The sequence below is a fragment of the Bos javanicus genome, chromosome 21, assembly GCF_032452875.1.
Source record: "Bos javanicus breed banteng chromosome 21, ARS-OSU_banteng_1.0, whole genome shotgun sequence".
Classification (NCBI taxonomy): domain Eukaryota; kingdom Metazoa; phylum Chordata; class Mammalia; order Artiodactyla; family Bovidae; genus Bos; species Bos javanicus.
Window position 1 is genome coordinate 54776148 of NC_083888.1, and position 18101 is coordinate 54794248.

The 18101-nt window shown below is 53.7% G+C and overlaps 1 protein-coding gene across 1 annotated transcript; it reads right to left on the reverse strand.

Moving 5' to 3' along the window:
* Positions 1 to 45: 45 nt before the first annotated feature.
* STRC (stereocilin) lies at positions 46 to 17450 on the reverse strand. The gene is made up of 28 exons (XM_061394166.1): positions 17408 to 17450; positions 16361 to 17161; positions 16247 to 16271; positions 14030 to 15281; positions 12747 to 12809; positions 12217 to 12662; positions 11642 to 11828; positions 11390 to 11505; positions 10993 to 11125; positions 10436 to 10618; positions 10138 to 10176; positions 9817 to 9984; positions 9596 to 9661; positions 8973 to 9098; positions 8631 to 8689; positions 7701 to 7824; positions 7475 to 7587; positions 5012 to 5147; positions 4422 to 4618; positions 4151 to 4241; positions 3779 to 3935; positions 2915 to 3084; positions 2116 to 2271; positions 1375 to 1517; positions 1039 to 1187; positions 714 to 811; positions 485 to 632; positions 46 to 316 (listed from the first exon to the last, which is right to left on the reverse strand). Exons 1-28 carry the CDS (start codon positions 17448 to 17450, stop codon positions 228 to 230), a joined length of 5478 nt encoding a protein of 1825 aa, XP_061250150.1. The 3' UTR covers positions 46 to 227.
* Between the last annotated feature and the right edge of the window lie 651 nt (positions 17451 to 18101).

Genomic DNA, 18101 nt, shown 5'->3' on the forward strand with positions numbered 1-18101 from the left:
CTAGCTTCCAGAAGAAAAAAAAAAAAGGCAATGGGATTATTTATGATGAAAAGAGACTCCAGATATGGCATGCCAGGAACACTGATTCTCAGGTGGGTGGAAAGCATTAACATTCTACCCATATTCCATCAGCTTCCTAGGATAATTACATTGCACTTCCATTTGCACTTTGTTCGTTTTACTTCAAATGTCTTTCCCAACAAATCTCTTTAACTGCAGAGACAGGCTCATAGCAGATTGCCAAGGAAGCAGATGGTCAATGCCAGGGCCCAGGAGGGTTGTGACCAGTCCTGGAGACCCCAGGCTGTGCTTCGACCTGTAATGAGACAGAGAATGGAAGGAATATCACAACTCTGTTCCCCAGGAGCCACTGCTACTTGGAGACTATTTGCCTGTAGACCCCTTCACTCTCAGATCTCCCTGAGTTAGGGCTCTGATTCTGGGCCAGGAGTTCGGGAGTCAGTCTGTGCAGTTAGGGACTCACCTTCCTGCTCCAGGCTCTCCATCCCCTCATACTGGGCCCATGCAACTGCTCGTCGCTGCTCGGGACTCAGAAAGGCCATTTGTTCGGGAGTGACAGCCACGGCCTGAACACTGGTGAGACTAGATAGCTGGGTGGGGCTGAACACCACCTGGGGATGGGAGCAGGCATCAGGACATCCATTGTGGCCCTCTTCTGTGGTCACCTCAGACCCCATCCCATCAGTGCTTACAGCAAATTTAGGAGCAGGGATGACAGAAATGGCCAGAGGGGTAAGGCCCTGGATCTGTCCTCGCAGCAGCGCGGAGAGAGCCAGGTCGGGGATTCCAGCTGTCAAGGCAAGTGGGATGGGCCTCCAGATGTTATCCTACCCTGGCCTTCTCTAACTACTCCCAAAATACTTTTCCTCAGACCTTCCCCAGCATGTCTCTAGCCTCTTACCTAGGTGCCTTAGACTCCCACCTTAAGATTCCAGAGAAGTCCTCCACCCAGTCAATTCACGATGCGGAAACTGGCCCCTGACACCCAGCCCCAGCGGTGGCCTAGTCTCCCTATACCTGCTATTGTGCCAATTTCAGTGAAGATCTCGGGCCCCCAGTTACTGACTGGGCCAAAGCCACCAGGCAGCACCAGGAGCTGGGCCAGAACCTCCAGTTGCTCTTCAGAACATGGGAGATGCAGGTTGCCCAGGAAGAGAGCTGCTTGGCTGTGGAAGAGTGGGAAGAGAAGGGAGGAGGATTCAGCCACAGTGACAGGGTCCGTGGTCATGAGTTGGTGGTAGCGATGACTTTAAGCGAGATTGCTTCCTCCATGGGATCACTCCCACATGATCCTTCCCCGGTGAGCCCACCTTCCCCACAGGACCACAGCCCACCCCCTCCTCTATGTGTGACCTAAACTCCCAACTGCTGATATGCTGTAGCTCCTCAGGCCGAAGTCCACACAGTGCGTAGCCCAGTGCAGTCAGGTGGAGGAAATCCAAGTGGCTCACGTGTCGACCACTCTGCCGCAGGAAACTGGAAACCACCACCCGGAGCTGGAGTTGGGGTGGAGGTCACAGGATAAGGAGAAAAGTCATGAGGAATTCATGGATGGGGAACTAGCTGCTTAGGGAAGGGACAAGTGCTACTGGATTTTCTTATTAGTAGGACCTGAAGAGCCAATTCTGTGCTGCGCTTAGTCGCCCAGTTGTGTCCGACTCTTTGCGACCCCACGGACTGTAGCCCTCCAGGCTTCTCTGTCCATGGGGATTCTCCAGGCAAGAATACTGGAGTGGGTTGCCATGCCCTCCTCCAGGGGATCTTCCCAATCCAGGGATTGAACCCAGGTCTCCTGCACTGCAAGCAGATTCTTCACCGTCTGAGCCACCAAGGTAGCCCAAAGAGCCAACAACCATGGGGAAGGTTGAGGATCAAAAAAAGAGGACAGGAAAAGAGGCCAAAGGGAAAGGAGGCAGGAGGAAGTATTATGTGTCCAGGGCCTCAGTGAATAAATCACTGCTCTAACTTCCTACTAGTATGGAGTATTAAGAAAAGATAGAAAGCATGGCCATGTATGGTCACAAGACAGAAATTCCTTGGGCTTTAGATGGCCTGGAGGCATTCGGAAAGTGGTAGAGAGGAGGAAGATGTTACCTGGCTGGAGCTCCAGCCATCTATCTGCCCCAGGGTGCTCAGCACGCCCCAGTCCACCAGGCTCAGCTCCTGGAGTTCCCGCTCTCCTAGACCTATTAAAAGCCGACCCAGCTGCAGGATCTGCTCAGGACGGAATCCCCGGGGGGGACCCCACAACTGGAGAAAGAGAGGAATGTGTGAATGGGAAAAGCACAGAATTAGGAGTCAGAATGCCAAGGGTCATTCTTGCCTCCGACCTGAACTGTGTAACTCGAAGCAAATCCCTTGCTTTCTCTGGGTCTTTGGTTTCTTCAACCGTAAAATGAGATGATTGGATGAAGGTTCCTCTGACTAAGGTGTTATTGAAAGACTCTAGAGTCTCAGTAGGAAAGAATAGCAGATTCTAGTCCATGAGTTCCAGTGTGCACCAGACATGGGGTGGGGGTAGCAGGGGCAAGATACAGATGCCCAGACCTGATCCTCAGAGAATCTTTCTTCAGTAAGTCTACAATGGGATCCTCAAGCATTTCAAACACCTGCTCCCCAGATGATTCTTTCTTTAATAATTTTTCCCCAGATGACTTTGATACCTGCTAATGTTGGTAAATTCTAGTCCCTCTAACCATTTCACTAGCTTCCTGTCCTCACTTTCCATCCCCTCTGACTTCGTACTCAGGATCCAAACCCTCTAATTCTTTTATGCCCTATGTCCCCCATCTCTCATGCAGCTATCCATTTCCATGTGGTATGGTTTCCATACCACACCCAACCAGCTTCCTATGTTCAACCTCCAACCCTGACTGGACTCTCCATCACTAACCTGTTTTGCTTTGCCCATTGCTGCCCGGAGTTTCTCAGGCCCAAGTCCTGGGTCTCCTGCAAATAGTGCGAGGCAGTCCTCAAAGTCCAAGAGCTCCATGTCTGCGATCTGGGTTGCAGACCAGGCTGATGGGAATGTCCCTCGTACATCTGCACAGTTTGGCACAGGTTCTAAAGGAGGATGACAGGGTCAGGGGGTCAGTGCAGTACTAAAGCATGCCCAGAGTGGTCAGGTCCAGGGGCATGAAGGGTGGGGGCCATGGTGGGTGGGGGCCTCCTCTCAAAAAAAAAAAAAAAAAAAATCCCAGAGAGGTATCTGTAGATGGAATGACCCCTCCAACCTTTAAAGGACAGGCTAATATGGGCAGTATGGCTCAAGGGATTACTGTAGTGTGAGATTCATAGGACTCAAAGATATTAGAACTGGTGACTGGGGAGGACGAGCCCCTCATTGTACAGATGGAAGACTGAAGGGCTTGCCCAGGGACCGAGTGGCTGATCTAGGTTGAAACCCAGGTTCCTAGCCCCACAGTGTCACCTTCCTCCATCCTAAGCATGTTCCCAGCAGAGAGCGCCACACTTATCCAAGCCTAGAGCTGAGTCAGCTGTTAACAGGGCTAAGAGAGCAGGGAAAGGGGAGTCCTAGGCTAAAAATGTAATAAGTGATAAATTCACAGAGGTATAGAACCCTACAACTGGAAGAGGCCTTGAAGATCATCCCTCACTGCTCTGGGCTTTATAGATTAGAAAACCCCAGCCTAGAGTGACCTTGAACAAATCTGTTGAAAGGGCACAAGTCTGATTGCGTGGTGGATACTTCTTCCTGTACCCTTTGCTGGAAGTATGGGCATCCGGGCCATCTCACCCGGGAGGTTCTCTGCAGCAGGCCGCACAAGCCCAGCTACCAGCGCTGCTTTCTTGGGAGCGAGCTGTGGCCCCGCACACAGCTGTCCAGCTCTGCTCTGCTCCCAGCTCTGCTGCTTCTCGAGGAGTCGCTCCAGGGTCTCTGGGCCCAAGGCCTCCTGGGAGAGAAGGTGGAGGGAGGGTGGGCAGAGCCAGGCATGTCAGGAGCAGCTGCTACAGCTGTAATTCCGAAGTCCTGTCTCTTTTCAGCAGCCTCCCCCAGATTTGGGCTTCACATCCTTTGCCTTCAACTTCCTTGGCCTTAGCGCCCCCCCTGAACTAGCTCCCCAGTCCCCTCTCTGCTCTCACTCCCTCCTGTGCTCCTTCACCTCACCCTGGGGATCAAGGAAATAGCCTCGGGAGACAGAGTGAATACTAGGCGTCCTGCTTGCTCGACTTCATCCTGGCTCCATAACTCTGGTTTCCTGAGGGACAGAAAGAAGATCAGGATGCTGAATGGACTGTGAGGAAGAGGAAAGATATGCTGAGACGGGGGACTCAGGGCTCCAAGGGCCTCTGGCATACTGAATGGGCTGCCGCTGAGGAGGGTGGTTGAAAGGGTGGGTGAGGATGAGTTAGAATCTGGACTTGCCGGAGGCCCATACCCAAGAACAGGCTCCTGCAGCAGCAGCCATCCCAGCTCTGTGGCAAACAGCCCTCCGAGGCAGAAGCCTTGCAGCTGACTGAGGTGGGCCAGAAGGATCTGCAGGGGGATCCGCCGTGTGCTCTCTATGCCCAGGAATCCAACCAGGGGCCCCAAGGTCTCCAGCACTTCCCTTGACACTGTTGTCTCCTTTGGGGCCTGGAGGGGGATCAGACCTTGGGACGACACACCTCTGACTCAGAGGACCAATCTCTTTGATCAAGACACAAAGACCTTGTCTCCCTCTAGCTCCCGATCCAAGATCCAATGAAGCTTATTGCCACTGTCCACTTTTCTAAACTATGAGCCCAAAAAGGAACAGGTGGAAAGACTGAGAGGTGGAATCTAAGGAATTTCTAATACTCCAAGGGATATGAACAAGAAACATGAAGCAGACTATCAATGAATGGAAGCCAAAGGTAGATCTAGGGCCCTGTAGACAAAAACCTGCCTAGCAGCAAACATTTGAGTCTGGGCCTAGAAGACAGAGCATTGTCTGAGTGATGACAGTGGCCCAGGCCACAGTTCTGAGTTTGGTGGGGGGATTCTTACCAGGTTTTGTAGTGCTCGCTCTGCCAGGGCTGCCCGGTGGAGTGGGGTCAGGGCCAGCAGCTGCTCTGGAGCACCTCGTACCAGTTCCACCACTAACATGATGGATTCATTGGACAGTCTATCCATCAACTGGACTCTGTAGCAATTTGACAACAGGAGGACTTGGAATTGAGCCAAGTTGAGAAGGGAACCACAGAATGCACCATTCCCCAGACAAGAGGTAACACCAGACCAAACCCTGTGGCCCTGGATAGGAACTGATATTTAACAGACCCAGGTCCAATTTCCACCACAGTGCTTACAGGGAGAGAACAACGGGAGAGACCTATTTCCAGTCTTCTTGGGAAGAAATGACGAACAATCCCACCTCATCTAATAGAATAAAAGAGCCCAGATGTTAAGTATCATTAAATCCCCTCCCCCATTTTATGGATTAAAAAATAGGTTCATATGAACTTTCCTAGTGGCCCAGTGGCTAAGAATCCACCTTGTGACGCAGGGGACGTGAGTGTGATCTCTGATTGAGGAACTAAGATAATGCCACAGAGCAACTACTGAGCTCGTGTGCTCTGGAGCCTAAGAATGACAACTAGAGAGTCCATGAACCACAAAGAAAGAGTCCACTTGACCTAGTGAAGATCTTGAGTGCTGCAACTAAGAACCAACACAGCCAAACTAATTAATTAATTAGAAAAGAAGAGTCCACCTTCCAATGCAAGGAACATGGATTCAATCCCTGGTCAGGGAACTAAGATCCCACAGACCGTAAGCCAAAATGAGGACCCAGCACAGTGAAAAAAATTTTCTTTAATTTAAAATAAATAAATAAAATAAAAAATTGAAACATTCACAGAGACCAAATGGTGGGGTCTTACTCTCAATTCCTATTTCCCACCCTTCCTCTATTTATTGTGAGAAGGTCCCCTCTGATTTGTATAATACTATACAATTGACCCTGGAGGAGGGCATGGCCACCCATTTCAGCATTCTTGCCTGGAGAATTCCATGGACAGAGGAGTCTGGCAGGCTACAGTCCACAGGGTTGCAAAGAGTCAGACATGACTGAAGTGACTTAGCACTCATGCACCAAACTTTTTTTAGGTGTTATCTCATTTGATTTTCATGGCAAAACCTGGGGGTAAGAGGTATGTTAGAGAAGGAAATGGCAACCCACTCCAGTACTCTTGCCTGGAGAATCCAATGGACAAAGGAGCCTGGCAGGCTATACAGTCCATGGGGTCACAAGAGTCAGACATGACTTAGTGACTAAACCACCATCAGCACTCTTTCACAAACAGATTTGAATGGCATTTTTAAAAAGCCTTTTTGCAGAAAAATCAGAGTGATACTCTATACTCTACCTAAGGTTGCCAGGTCTGGAACTGGGCCATGTAGTACAAAAGCCCAGATCTGTGGAAAGACCTTTAAAAACGTAAGGATAGAGTCAGCTCCTTCCCAGAAAGACTGACTGGAGTCAGCCTTTTCCTGCTCTGACTTACAGTTCAGTTGGCAATGAGGTGGGGATGGAGGTGATATGGGGGAAAAAAGCCTGTGAGCGAGATACTCATAAACTCCGAGTCTCTAGTTTAGGAGGAGCCTTGGGTTCATCAGTCTTCTCTCTCCTCACCCATACTTCAATCTGTTCTGTAACATTCTTGCTGTAGGGCCATCCAGTCTAGGCTTGACTAGCTCAGAACTCACCACCACAATCTTCCTCATATTGTGCAAAATTCTGATTTTCATTCACTGGTGCTAGTCCTGCCCAATGGGGTCATTCAGAAACATGCCGATCTATTTTCTATTTGATGGCTCCTGGGGTATTTGGACACATTTATTGTGTGTTTTGGAGGAGCCTGTAGGCTACAGTCCATGGAGTCACAAAGAGTCAGACACGACTGAGAGACTTCACTTTCACTTTATCACATGTTTCATACATTTTCTCTTTACTTACTCCTCTGAACATACTGAGAACACAGTGCCCTAAGGAGACTACAGTCCTGTGGGGGCAGGATTGAACCATTACTTCCCTCATTTTATATATTTAATTTTAATTACTTTTTTTGGCTACCCCACACAGCTGTGGGATCTCATTTCCCCAACCAAGGACTGAACCCAGGCCATGGCAATAAAAGCCCAGAATCCTAACCACTAAGCCACCAGGGAACTCTCACTTCCCTCATTTTATACATTCTACCAGTATTAATAGGGCCTAGGTTACATTAAGACTGCTTGGCAGGTCACGTCACAATATTGCCACCTTCAGCTGCCCCATTTTGGGGGTCTTGTTGGGGGAGCCACTCACCACCTAGAGCAACTTTGAATAGCATCCTTCACTTTAGGCTGTAACTGATGTCAGGGAACAACCAGACAGAAAAGCACCGCCTCTGGGGTGTTTCCTAAGAGCAGCTCTTCCACCCCAGGCTGAGCCTTCTGAGAATCCAGTATCTCCAGGTGTAGCCTTACGGTAAGTCCAGGAGGAGCTTGGTGTCCAGCCCACTCAGCTCTGGCCCCAGGGTTGCCAGCTCGGGCTCTGGCATTGCCATCCTCCGCTGTAGCTCTGCCCAGATACAGGTCCTCTGTGGGGCAGAGTAGGGAGGCAGGTTCAGGACAGAGCTGAACACCGAGCCTTGGTTCTCTACCCGGGGTCCCGGCCTCCCTGCTCCCACTAATGCCCAAGCACCCATCTCACCAGGCTCCCTCGGACCCCAGTGGGGAGTTGATAAATCATGTGTACCACTTCAAGGAAGTCTGCCATCCAGTTGATCTGCTGCAGAAACTCACAAGACATGCCCCCTGCCAGCGTACCCAGAGCCCTGTAGGTGTGTGAGTAGGCACATGCTCATTCAACACATGCCACAGCCTGTCTGCACCTTATATCAACATTCTCAACACGAGGACAGATGTTCATTTACAGTAATTTGCAGTTTGAGAAATATTAAAAAAAAAAAAAAGAAATATTTTTTCGATAGATATTCTCATTGGTCTCCCACACCATTATTGTTTATTAGAGAAGAAAATAAAGATTTACAGAGGTTGAGTGACAGTCCAATATCATCCTACTAGAAATGTGGTCAACTGAGGCTAGAACCACATCTTCAGATGCCCATGGGTTTTTTGCTGGGGGTGAAGGTAAAGTGATCCTTGCTCCTGTTAAGTCCTGCTTGGTCAGTGGCTCTGAGGGGTTAATCAGCAAATATCTATCAGAAGCTTACACTGGGCCAGGCACTGTGTTAGGTACCTTATATGCCTTATCTTGTTTAATCTTTACAACTACCTATGAGATAGGTACCATGTCAATACTTATTCTAAAGAAGGGAAAAATGAGGCTTAGAGAGGTTGAACATCTTGCTCAAGATCACGAAGAGGAGACAGGGCTAGGACCTGAATCTGAGTCTTCTCAAAATCCCTGAGATCCACTCAGGATGGATGTTGTGCTCTAGAAGGGCAGGAGGGTCAGGAGAAGAGGAACCAGGAGAAGACCCACAGGCTGACCTACAGGTCACTGATCCTCATACACCTCCCACCCCCACCCCTGGATATCACATGGTGCCTGGCACACTGTAAGCACTCAAAAAAATGTTAGTTGAATTAAACTCACAGCTCATTACAAGTTACTCACTGCAGATTCCTGAGGGTCAGGTTAGTGGGCACTTGCATCTTCTCCCAGAGAAACTGTGCCTACAAGAGAAAGAAAGAGGAACCGCTTCCCAGCAGAGCTATTGCCCAGGAACCTAGGATGCCTTGGAGCCAGGGCTGCCACTCCACCCTGTGGGTCCCACCAGTCTCCTACTCTCCCCAATGCCCAATCCCTGGGAAAGAGAGACAAATAGGGGGAAAGCGGAGGAAGGAAAAGCATCCTAAGGGCTGCTGGGAGTAAGGTGCCCAATCTAGGGCTGAGGGATGCGTGAAGGAGGCGGAAAATGTTGAGAGAAGGGAGTTCTAGGCTAGTGGGAAGAATCACCTGCTGCTCAGACCAGGGCAGGTCCCTATAGCGCCTTCGGTCTGCCAGCAGAGCAGCAGCGTCCAGCTGTAGCAGCTTTAGTGGGAGCAGGGGCAGCAGGCAGTCTGGCCAGATGGTGGGGATAGGCTGTCGGAGGGGTAAAGTGTAGCAGTGTAGTGATAGGTGAGAGCGTATGGACTCAGGCCTCAGGGAAGAAGGGGAACTATGGTGGCAGGAGGGGACCTGAAACTAGAAAGGTGGAGTGGCAGGTGCCACCCTAGCAGGGCACACTCTAGAGCCCTCGCAGTTGTGGTCAAAGGTCCCTGCCGTCTAGGCACCTGACGGACTAAACTCCCTTAGTCGCTCTGAGCCTCGGTCTCTTTTTCTGAAAGCAGGGTGACTGCCCTGGAAGATTCCTCAGACCCTCGGGGCTTTGATGTTCTAGGACATTATGCCTTCCTGCTTCGGGACAGAGAGAGCTGCTAAGGTCTTAGAGGACACAGAGCTAATGTAGACACTCGGGCCACTTGCAGGGGGAGAATGTGAGGCAGTGCCAGCTGTGTGAGACAGCCCTAGGACGGGGAGAGGAGCTTAGTTGGCAGAAACCACACACACACACATACCATACACACACACACACGTACCTGTCCAGGGATGCACACAGCTGCACCAGCTCCTGCTGCACCCGTATTTTTAACACCATCTTTCACCTGCATGAGAATTGGCTGTGTGTGTGTGTGTGTGTGTGTGTGTGTGTGTGTAAAAAGTGGGGAGGTTTGGGGGTCCTTCCCTGGCCACAGGGAAGGTGACCCCTCCCAACCAGAGCCCTCCTCCCTGGTCGGCTGTCTCCCTGCTGCTCTCCTACCCGGAAGGTCTGCAGCAGCGCCGCGGTCTGGCAGGCTGAGAGGCGCGCCAGTTCAGGGGCCAGGCAGGGACAGGCCCTCAGCAGAACTCGCCTCGGGATGGCCTGGAGCGTCTGGGAGCTGAGGCCTGGAAGCAGAGGGTGCAAGGAGCAGAGTTCCTCCAAGGACAGCTGGGGAGCGAGAGAGACAAGAAGCCTGAAGAAGACGGGCCAGGTCGAAGGGAAGGGGACAATCACGGTAGAGAGAGGCAGCATGGGTGAGAGGGAGCCAGGGAGGAGGGGGACGGATAGCTTGGGCCATGCGGAAAAGTTGCTGCCACTCACGTCACGCCTCGGGAGGAGCCGTCCAAGCAGCAGGACAGCCTAAGGCGGGAGGGAACAGGAAGCAACGGCGCTGAGGCCCTGGCAGCCAGGTCCCCGAACAGGTCCCTGGGGCCCGACCTCCCAAACTCCCAGCTCCCGTTCCACCATTCCCGTGACCAGCCCTTCTGCATCTGAGGAAGAGGGATGAGGGGGTTCTTCTTGGGACAGAGGAAAAGGAGGCTTTGGGGCGGGGAGGGGGCCGGGCAACAGCATCCTTGAATGTAATTGTCTGTAATTGTAATTGTCAGGTCACCCACACCTGGGCAGGGGTGACCCTGGCTCCTTGCAGGGCGGGAAGCATGGCCCTCAGCTGCGGCTCTGACAGCTCCTGCAGGAAGCGGAGCCCCAGTTGAGGGAAGAGAGGAGCCCAGACCCGGAGCTCCCGGGGGCTCAGCACCGCTCCTCCGGATGAGCGCAACACCCCCAGAAGTTCATAGGCTACCTGTAACCAAAGAAGGTTTGGGTCTGAAGAGAAAAGACAGGCGAACCTAAAGCCTCCTCTCTAATCCCACATCTGGATATTCCAGGGCCTGGGCTGTGGCTTGGAACCAGGGATAGGACAGGAGCAGTTTGGGCTCAAGTCATCAAAGGAAATGCTGGAGATGTCGTGGACCAGATGGAGTAGAGTCAGGAAGAGATGGTAACAGGTAAGCGTGGCCAAGGAGTAAGGAGATTAAGAACGAAGGTGGATGTGGTGGGATGAGGGCTGGCTCCAACTGTGCTCCAGCTTGGCTGAGGTGAGTGGGCACATCTTCCGCACAGACCACCCCCCACGGGAAGCCTGGAGTTCTTGAGGGCCTGGGCCAAGGGGCTCACCCGTCCTTGTGGGCTGAGGGTCCCGTTGGCCGCACATTCCAGCAGCCCCCGTTCTACCGGCCCCATTGGATCATTCAGGGGAACCAGGCTCTGCAGCTCCTCGGGGGTCAGGAAACAGGCGAGGGGCCCCAGCCTGAGGAGGGCATGAAGCTGGCCTTCATGTGGTCACTGAGGCTACTACTAAGGCAGGGACTGTGTGGGTACAGGGAACAAGCACTCTGACCGCTGAACTATGAAACGTGGGTGCCACAGACAGGCCTCTCTCCCAGGGCCCTGTGATGCCCTGGGGCCACGCCTCCTCTGTTGCCCCTTCCCTCCTGGGACCCCAGCCCGTCCTGGCAGCTGCACCTGCCTCTCCGCCGCTCTGGCCTTGATCACTGGCCCCACAGGCCCTCACCTGCGCACCTGCTCCTCTCCATCCTGGACACTCTGGTTCACCAGGCTGCGCAGCACATGTCGGGCATGTCCTGGCCCAAGACCTGCTGCTGGCCAGCTGTCCTCCAGGGCCTGGATCTGGAGTGGGGAAGGTCAGCTCATGTTGGGATCACTGTGGGACACTTGTGGGGAGGGGCTCACTAGGAGACAGGTTACTGATGCCATCCCACATGCCCGAAAGCTTGCTAGTCAAATAAATGAATTGTTCTCATACCTGGTGAGGACTGAGCTGCAGAAAGTTCTCCAGAGGGAGATGGGGGAGCAGGGGCAGTGCTGCCCAGAGCAATTCCTGGGGCCAGGCGGGCACTTCCCCAAACAGCTCAGGGGCCAGCAGTCGCCTTGCCAGAGCCTCCTTCTGTTCAGGCCTCATTCCAGGGCTGTAATCCCGGATGGCGGCCAGGCTGGGGAGAGAGTGGGTCTCACCCCTTTGCCCTGTCCCCTGGCTCTGTGCAGCCCTGCTGCACATGGACAAGAAGGACTCCCTAGTGTTAAGAGAAGGGGCTGTTCTGGGTGTGTGGGCTTCCCTGGTGGCTCAGCTGGTAAAGAATCTGCCTGCAATGCAGGAGACCTGGGGTCAATCTCTGGGTTGGGAAGGTCTCCTGGAGAAGGGAATGGCAACCCACTCCAGTATTCTTGCCTGGAGAATCCCCATGGATAGAGGAGCCTGGTGGGCTTAAAGTCCATGGGGTTGCAAAAACTTGGACGTGACTAAGTGACCAAGCATAGCACAGCCCTGGGTGGGTAGGGTTGACCCTGACAGGATCGGGAGGAGTAGTACAGAGTCCTTACACACTGTCATTGGCCAACAGGGATGGTGGGAAGCGCATCAGGTCGGAGACAGCCAAGAAGGGGATGAGTGGTGAGAGGTCAATGAAGAGCTGGGAGGTGAGGCGTGGGTACCGCTGCAGCAGCAAGGCTGTCAGGCGACCCAGGGCCTGCTCCTCAGATGGTGGCACCTGTGGGGGCATGGGAACAGATGCCAGCTCTGGAGATACCCACTCTCCTGGCCCCGGCTCCTCTTGCATTCCTCCTGCTGGAGCAAGCCTGCTGCCTGCCTGGTTCCAGGTGCTCTTGATGCCTAGACTTCCCCCGCCACCCTTGTCCCCCTCTCCCTCCATGCCCACCTGCAGCTGAGCCCAGGAACGGTGCATGAGCGTCAGGAAGCCCTGAGCAGCCTCCCTCTCTGCTGAAAGCACCAGCTGCTGGAGGTTTTCTGGCGGCATGTGCAGGTATGCCTGGGCACAGGAGGTCATAGTGGTTATGGCCTCACTGGGCACGGATCACCCAGCCCGCCCACACACCCTGCCCCCATCTGTTACCTGCACTAGAATCTGCAGGGCCCAAACACTCTTCTCTCTCTGCAGCAGATCCCACAGCACGGGCTGGTGGGGAGATAGACAAGATACCAGGAGAGTTGTCCCCTCTGTCCCTCCAGCAGCTTCCCCAGGTCCACTCACTAGGATGCTTGTCCTTCTGAAGGTGTGTGTGTGTCTCCTTTAGGTCAGGGACCACAGTCTTTAACTTCTTCTATAGCCTTTGCCATAGCTGGCTCAGTAAATATTTGGAGATATGAACCAAATTTGGACGAGGGCATGGCAACCCACTCTAGTATTCTTACCTGGAGAATCCTATGGACAGAGGAGCCTAGAGGGCTACAGTCCATAGAGTCAAAAAGAGCCAGACAGGACTGAAGCGACTTACCATGCACGCACATGAACTAAATTATTACATTTCACTGGTCCCAGGAATTGAGAAAGGTGGGCCCTACCATGGAGTAAAGACTCTTTACATTCCCCACAGCATCTAGCAAAGTGCTTTATGCATAACGGGAACTCAACGAATGAACTATGGTGTTCACATATTCCAGCCCCTTCACTCTACAGAGAAGAAAACAAAGCCCAGGAAAATCAAAGTAAATTGGCTAAGACCATGCCTGTGGCATAGTCAAACCTAAAACTTCTGATCTGCAGTCACCCTGAATTTTTCTCATTTCTGCCTTATCTTCCTATATTTTGCCAGTTTCCAATTCTCACTCTCTAGGGACAGAATTAGAGCCCTCTAACTTGATCCCTTTCCTTTCTGAAGCAGAAAGGAGGTAAATCAAAGAGTCAGGAAGAATAATGAGATAACATTTATTATATATTGTCTGTATATCATATACTAGCGCTAAGCCCACAGCCGGTATCATCTGATGTAATCCTTACAGCCATCCTAAAAAGAGTGGCACCATTATTCTCCACCGTTTGTTTTTCCTTTTTTTTTTTTCCCCGAGACTTTTTTTTGGCCATGCTACACGAATGTGGAATCTTAGTTCCCCAGCAAGAGGTTGAGCCTGTGCCCTTGGAAAGGAAGCGTGGAGTCTTAACCACTGGACGGTCAGTAAAGTCCCTCCACCATTCATTTATAAAGGACAAAAGTATTGTTCAGAGAGGCTGAAAACTTGTCCGGGGTTGATCACAGAACTAAGGTGTGAACCCAAGCCTGGATGACTCAGAGCTGCGAGCTTAACCACTGCACTGCTGTCTCTCAGTAAGATCGTAGAGAATTCCCGTGGAGACCCTTCTCTCTGCTCCGGGAACTTTCACTTTGGCAGATCACTCACGCTGAAGCAGGCCAGCAGCTCCATCTTGCTTAAAGCGGGGCTGGAGCTGTCAGTGGGGTCAAAGCCTGGGGTTGGCTGCTCCTCCTGTTCCAGGAACTCCCCGACGGTCCTCAGCACGCTGCGCCGGCCCTCTGGGCGGAAGGCATCCCAGAAGGAGCAGTTGTCTGGGAGACTGGAGAGCATCAGGGCCTGACCCAGCATTCCCTGGGCCTCGTTCCCTCCGGCCCCTGGCCCCAGGAGGAAGGTCAGCAAGCGCAGGAGATAGTGTAGGCGTGTGGGGTGGGCAAGGGCTGGTACAGAGGACTGACAGCGTGGCAGCTGGGACAGCATGCCAAGCAGGAAGGGGCCTGGGGCCAGGCAGAGTGGGGACGGTCCCAGCGGTGGCAGAGAGGGCAGAAGAGGACCCAGTAACCCCTCCAGGAAGCAGGTGTCATTGCCCCCACGACTTATCCTGCACTGGCCAGCTAGCCAAGGCCAGGAGGGCACCAGGGCCTCGTACATGGTATCGTTGGCACAGACCATCAGCAAGAAGCTGCCCCCATCTGGGCAGCGTTCCCCACACGGTCCGATGTAGCAAGGGGGGAAGGCTGTGACATCCGGGGTGGGGCCCTGGCACACGTGCTGAACCCAAGCCTGGTTGCTGGGGGGCACAGCCTGCAGACTTGCTTCCCCACAGAGCCGCTCGGCCCACAGAGTCTCATTCTCCAAGAAGCAGCCCCAGAAGATCTCTGGGGTCAGGGGGACAGGGGGCAGGCCTTCAGGGCAGCTGGTAGGGGGTGGGAGCAGGCCGGCACAGAGCCGCTTTACCAGGCGGCGGTTGGGGCCCGAGAGGGTGGAAAAGGAGAGGTTGCCACAGATGGCATCTAGGAACTGCTCAGGAAACTGGTCGTGGCAGGCCTGGAGCCAGCCTTGGGCACCTGGCGCCCATGAGACTGCATACCACACAGCTGTCTGGCAGATGGCAGCGGTGCTGGGAGGGGGCTGCGGGGTGACAGGCTTGGCGTGCTGGCAGAGCAAGTGGATGGAGAAGTTGGAGATGCTGTAGGGTGGTGCCGGGCCTGAGAGGTTCTCGCAGAGGGCCTCCACAGAGATGGCCCGCCGCTGGCGAGGGCTGATGTGGGTTGAGGGTTGGGAAGTCCTAGGCAGAGGCACCCCCGTGCTCAGGCAGTGGAGGAGGGCGGGGGGTGGGGGTGGCGATCCAGACAGAAAGCCCAGTGCCCGGACATCCCAGGAGAGGTTGTGCCGGATGCCCCTGGGAGCAGAGGGAGGAGCAGGCAAGCAGCTGGTCAGTTTGCATTTCCTCCACTTGAGGTTTCTGGCCCTGGCCCAGAGCCCCGCAGGGAGGGTGACAAGCATAGGCTTTTCCAAAAGTGAGGTCCCTGGGAGTGACGGTGTTTAAATGTTGGGATGGGGGAGGGGAGAGAGATCTGTCCCTCCAAGGCACAAAGTCACCGGAGTTGCCCAGCCAGAGCCCCTTCTGTCCACCTGGCCCCCTTCTTTCTCCTTTCTACACACGCTTTTAGGTAGCTTAAATAAAATAAAACCTTTGGTTGGCCTCAGATCAGGACATCTGCCCAGTGACTGAATATGTCCACCTGTGCTCTGGTACTGTTGTACCCAAACAGTAAGGGGGGGAGGAATTGAACCTTGCCCTCTCTTCCTATACTCTATTAGTTAACATTTATCAAGTACTATGTGCCAGGCACGGGCTTCCCAGGTGGTGCTAATGGTAAAGAACTCGCCTGCCAATGCAGGAGACGTAAGAGGCGCAGTTCGATCCCTGTGTCGGGAAGATCCCTGGAGGAGGGCATGGTAACCCACTACAGTATCCTTGCCTGGAGAATCCCATGGACAGAGGAGCCTGGCGGGCTATGGTCCACAGGGTCACAAAGAGTCGGACGCGACTGAAGCGCCTTGGTATGCACATACTTCTTCTAGGTGGTTGACACATACAGTGTCAACTCATTTAATCCCTTGTGAAAACTCCGAGGCAGTTAATATTACCCACAGTTCATGAGCAAGGAAACTGAGGCATAGAATGATACTCTAACCTGCCCAAGGTCACATGGCTAGGAGGAGGCGAAGCTGGGGCGCCAACCACCAACAGTCACCCTCTCAAACCACTAAACCACAGCCTTCTCATCAGCTTCCTCTCCTGCCCTGAAAGCTGATGGCTTCCCAGGCCCCGCCCCTCAGAACTCCTCTCTCCTTACTCACCACAAGAGCAGCTGCTGAAGGTTGCCTAGGAGGGAAAGGGAAAGGAAGAGGACTACCCCAGTCTCAACCTTGCTGGCCCTGCCACAGCCCAGCCCCGGACCTGGTGGCACTCACCTCCCTGGCACTGCCCATTGGCATCGGGCTCTGGCTGCCCCAGAATGGAAAAGACCTCATCCTGCAGGGAGTCAGTAATGCGCAGCAGCCCCTCCTGGAAGGTAGCATAGAGGGGGGCCCCCACTGTGCGCAGCAGACCCCCCCAAAGAGCCTCCTCAGAGCCCAGCTCCCCTACTGGGGCAAGCAAACCCAGCAGACCCTGCAAGAGGTGGGGGGCTGGCTCCCTCCCATCGAGGCCCGTGGCATTGGCGGGGTCCACGCTGGGCTGCACCCGCACCAGGGCCTGCCAGCGCGTGCCCTCTAATAGCAGCAGCAGAGAAGGCAACCAGTCAGCCGCCAGAACGCAGTCAGAGGGCCCATCGCGGGTGCAGGGGGGCCGGGTTGGGATAGGGGGTCCCCCAGGAACTAAGGCTCCCAGCAGCACCTCTGCGAGGCCACTCAGCACACCTGCCTGGTGCCCCAGGAAGTCCCGGGGGGTCTGCTCCTGTCCCAGCAGGGCCAGCACGTCCCCTAGCAGCCCTAGCATTGGCTCCCAGTCCGGGCTGCCCCTCAGCGTCACTAAGAAATCGTGGAGCCGGAGGGCAGGGGGCTGGAGAGGTGGGGGCTCTCCCACCGGTCCCTCCCCCATTCTCCCAGGCTCAAAGGAAGAAGAAATGTTGGCCAGGAAGGCAGAGAACCGTGAGCGGCTGAAGGACCCCTGGGGAGCCTGGTCCAGAGCAGAGAGCGCTGACTTCAGGAGGGAGAGACCCGAGTCCAGGGACTGAGACCCAGTAGGGACCAGAGTCACTGTAAGGAGAGAAACCAGAAATCACCAAGAGGGGGAAAAGCCTGGGACCCAAATTCAGCCCTGGCCTAGAGCCCAGTCCCTGCCTGGATGAGGTGCAAAAGATGGTGAGCTGAGTCCCTTTCAACAACCCACATTAAGTCTTGGCCTAATTTCTTAACCTTCATTTATTTTTTTTCTCTAACCAGTTAATCTCTGCATTCTTAAATCTCTTTCCAGCAACCATCCCCATCATGCCCAGCCCAGCTCACTGTCCCCCTCACCTGCGCAGGACAGCAGCAGCAGGGGCCGGAGGCTCAGAGCCATGTTTCCAGAAGAGTGCAGGTGCTAGAGCTGAGTTCTGGTTATTCTTACCTTGTGTGGGAGAGCCAGGTGAGGACAGGGCACGGCAGGCAGCCCCAGTCTCCGCTGACACCGTAGTGTGGTCTTTCAGGAAACAATATCTGTAACCTGACAGCAGATTTGTCACCTGAGCCACTGACTACCTGATCCTTCGGCTTTGGAGAAGGAGTGCCCCGTCAGAGGGAGCAGTGATATCGGATCCCAGGGGACCCTGGGAGGAATCCGAGGATATAGCTTCAGTTAGGAGCCAGGGTGCAGATAAGAGGAGGCAGACATAGAGACGGAGCAGTTCTGGAGATCAGGAATGTAATCTAGAAGGGTCTGCAGAAATATATATAAATAGCATTAAATAAACAATAATATCAGAAATATAAGGGGGGGAGGGCCCAAGGGAGCTAAAAAGCAAGTAGAATTCAAGGGAATTGAGGAAGAAAGGGGGCCAGGAGAAAGGATCTGAGCAGTCAGGTGCATACAGAGAAGAGGAAGTAAGACAAAGGTCTGGTCCAAGGATGGAGCGCTTGGGAAGAGAGGGGCTTTTGATTCAGTACCCAGAGCCACAAAATGTTAAGAGTTGGGCAGGACTTCAGAGATCACACAGACCAAATCTCTCATGCC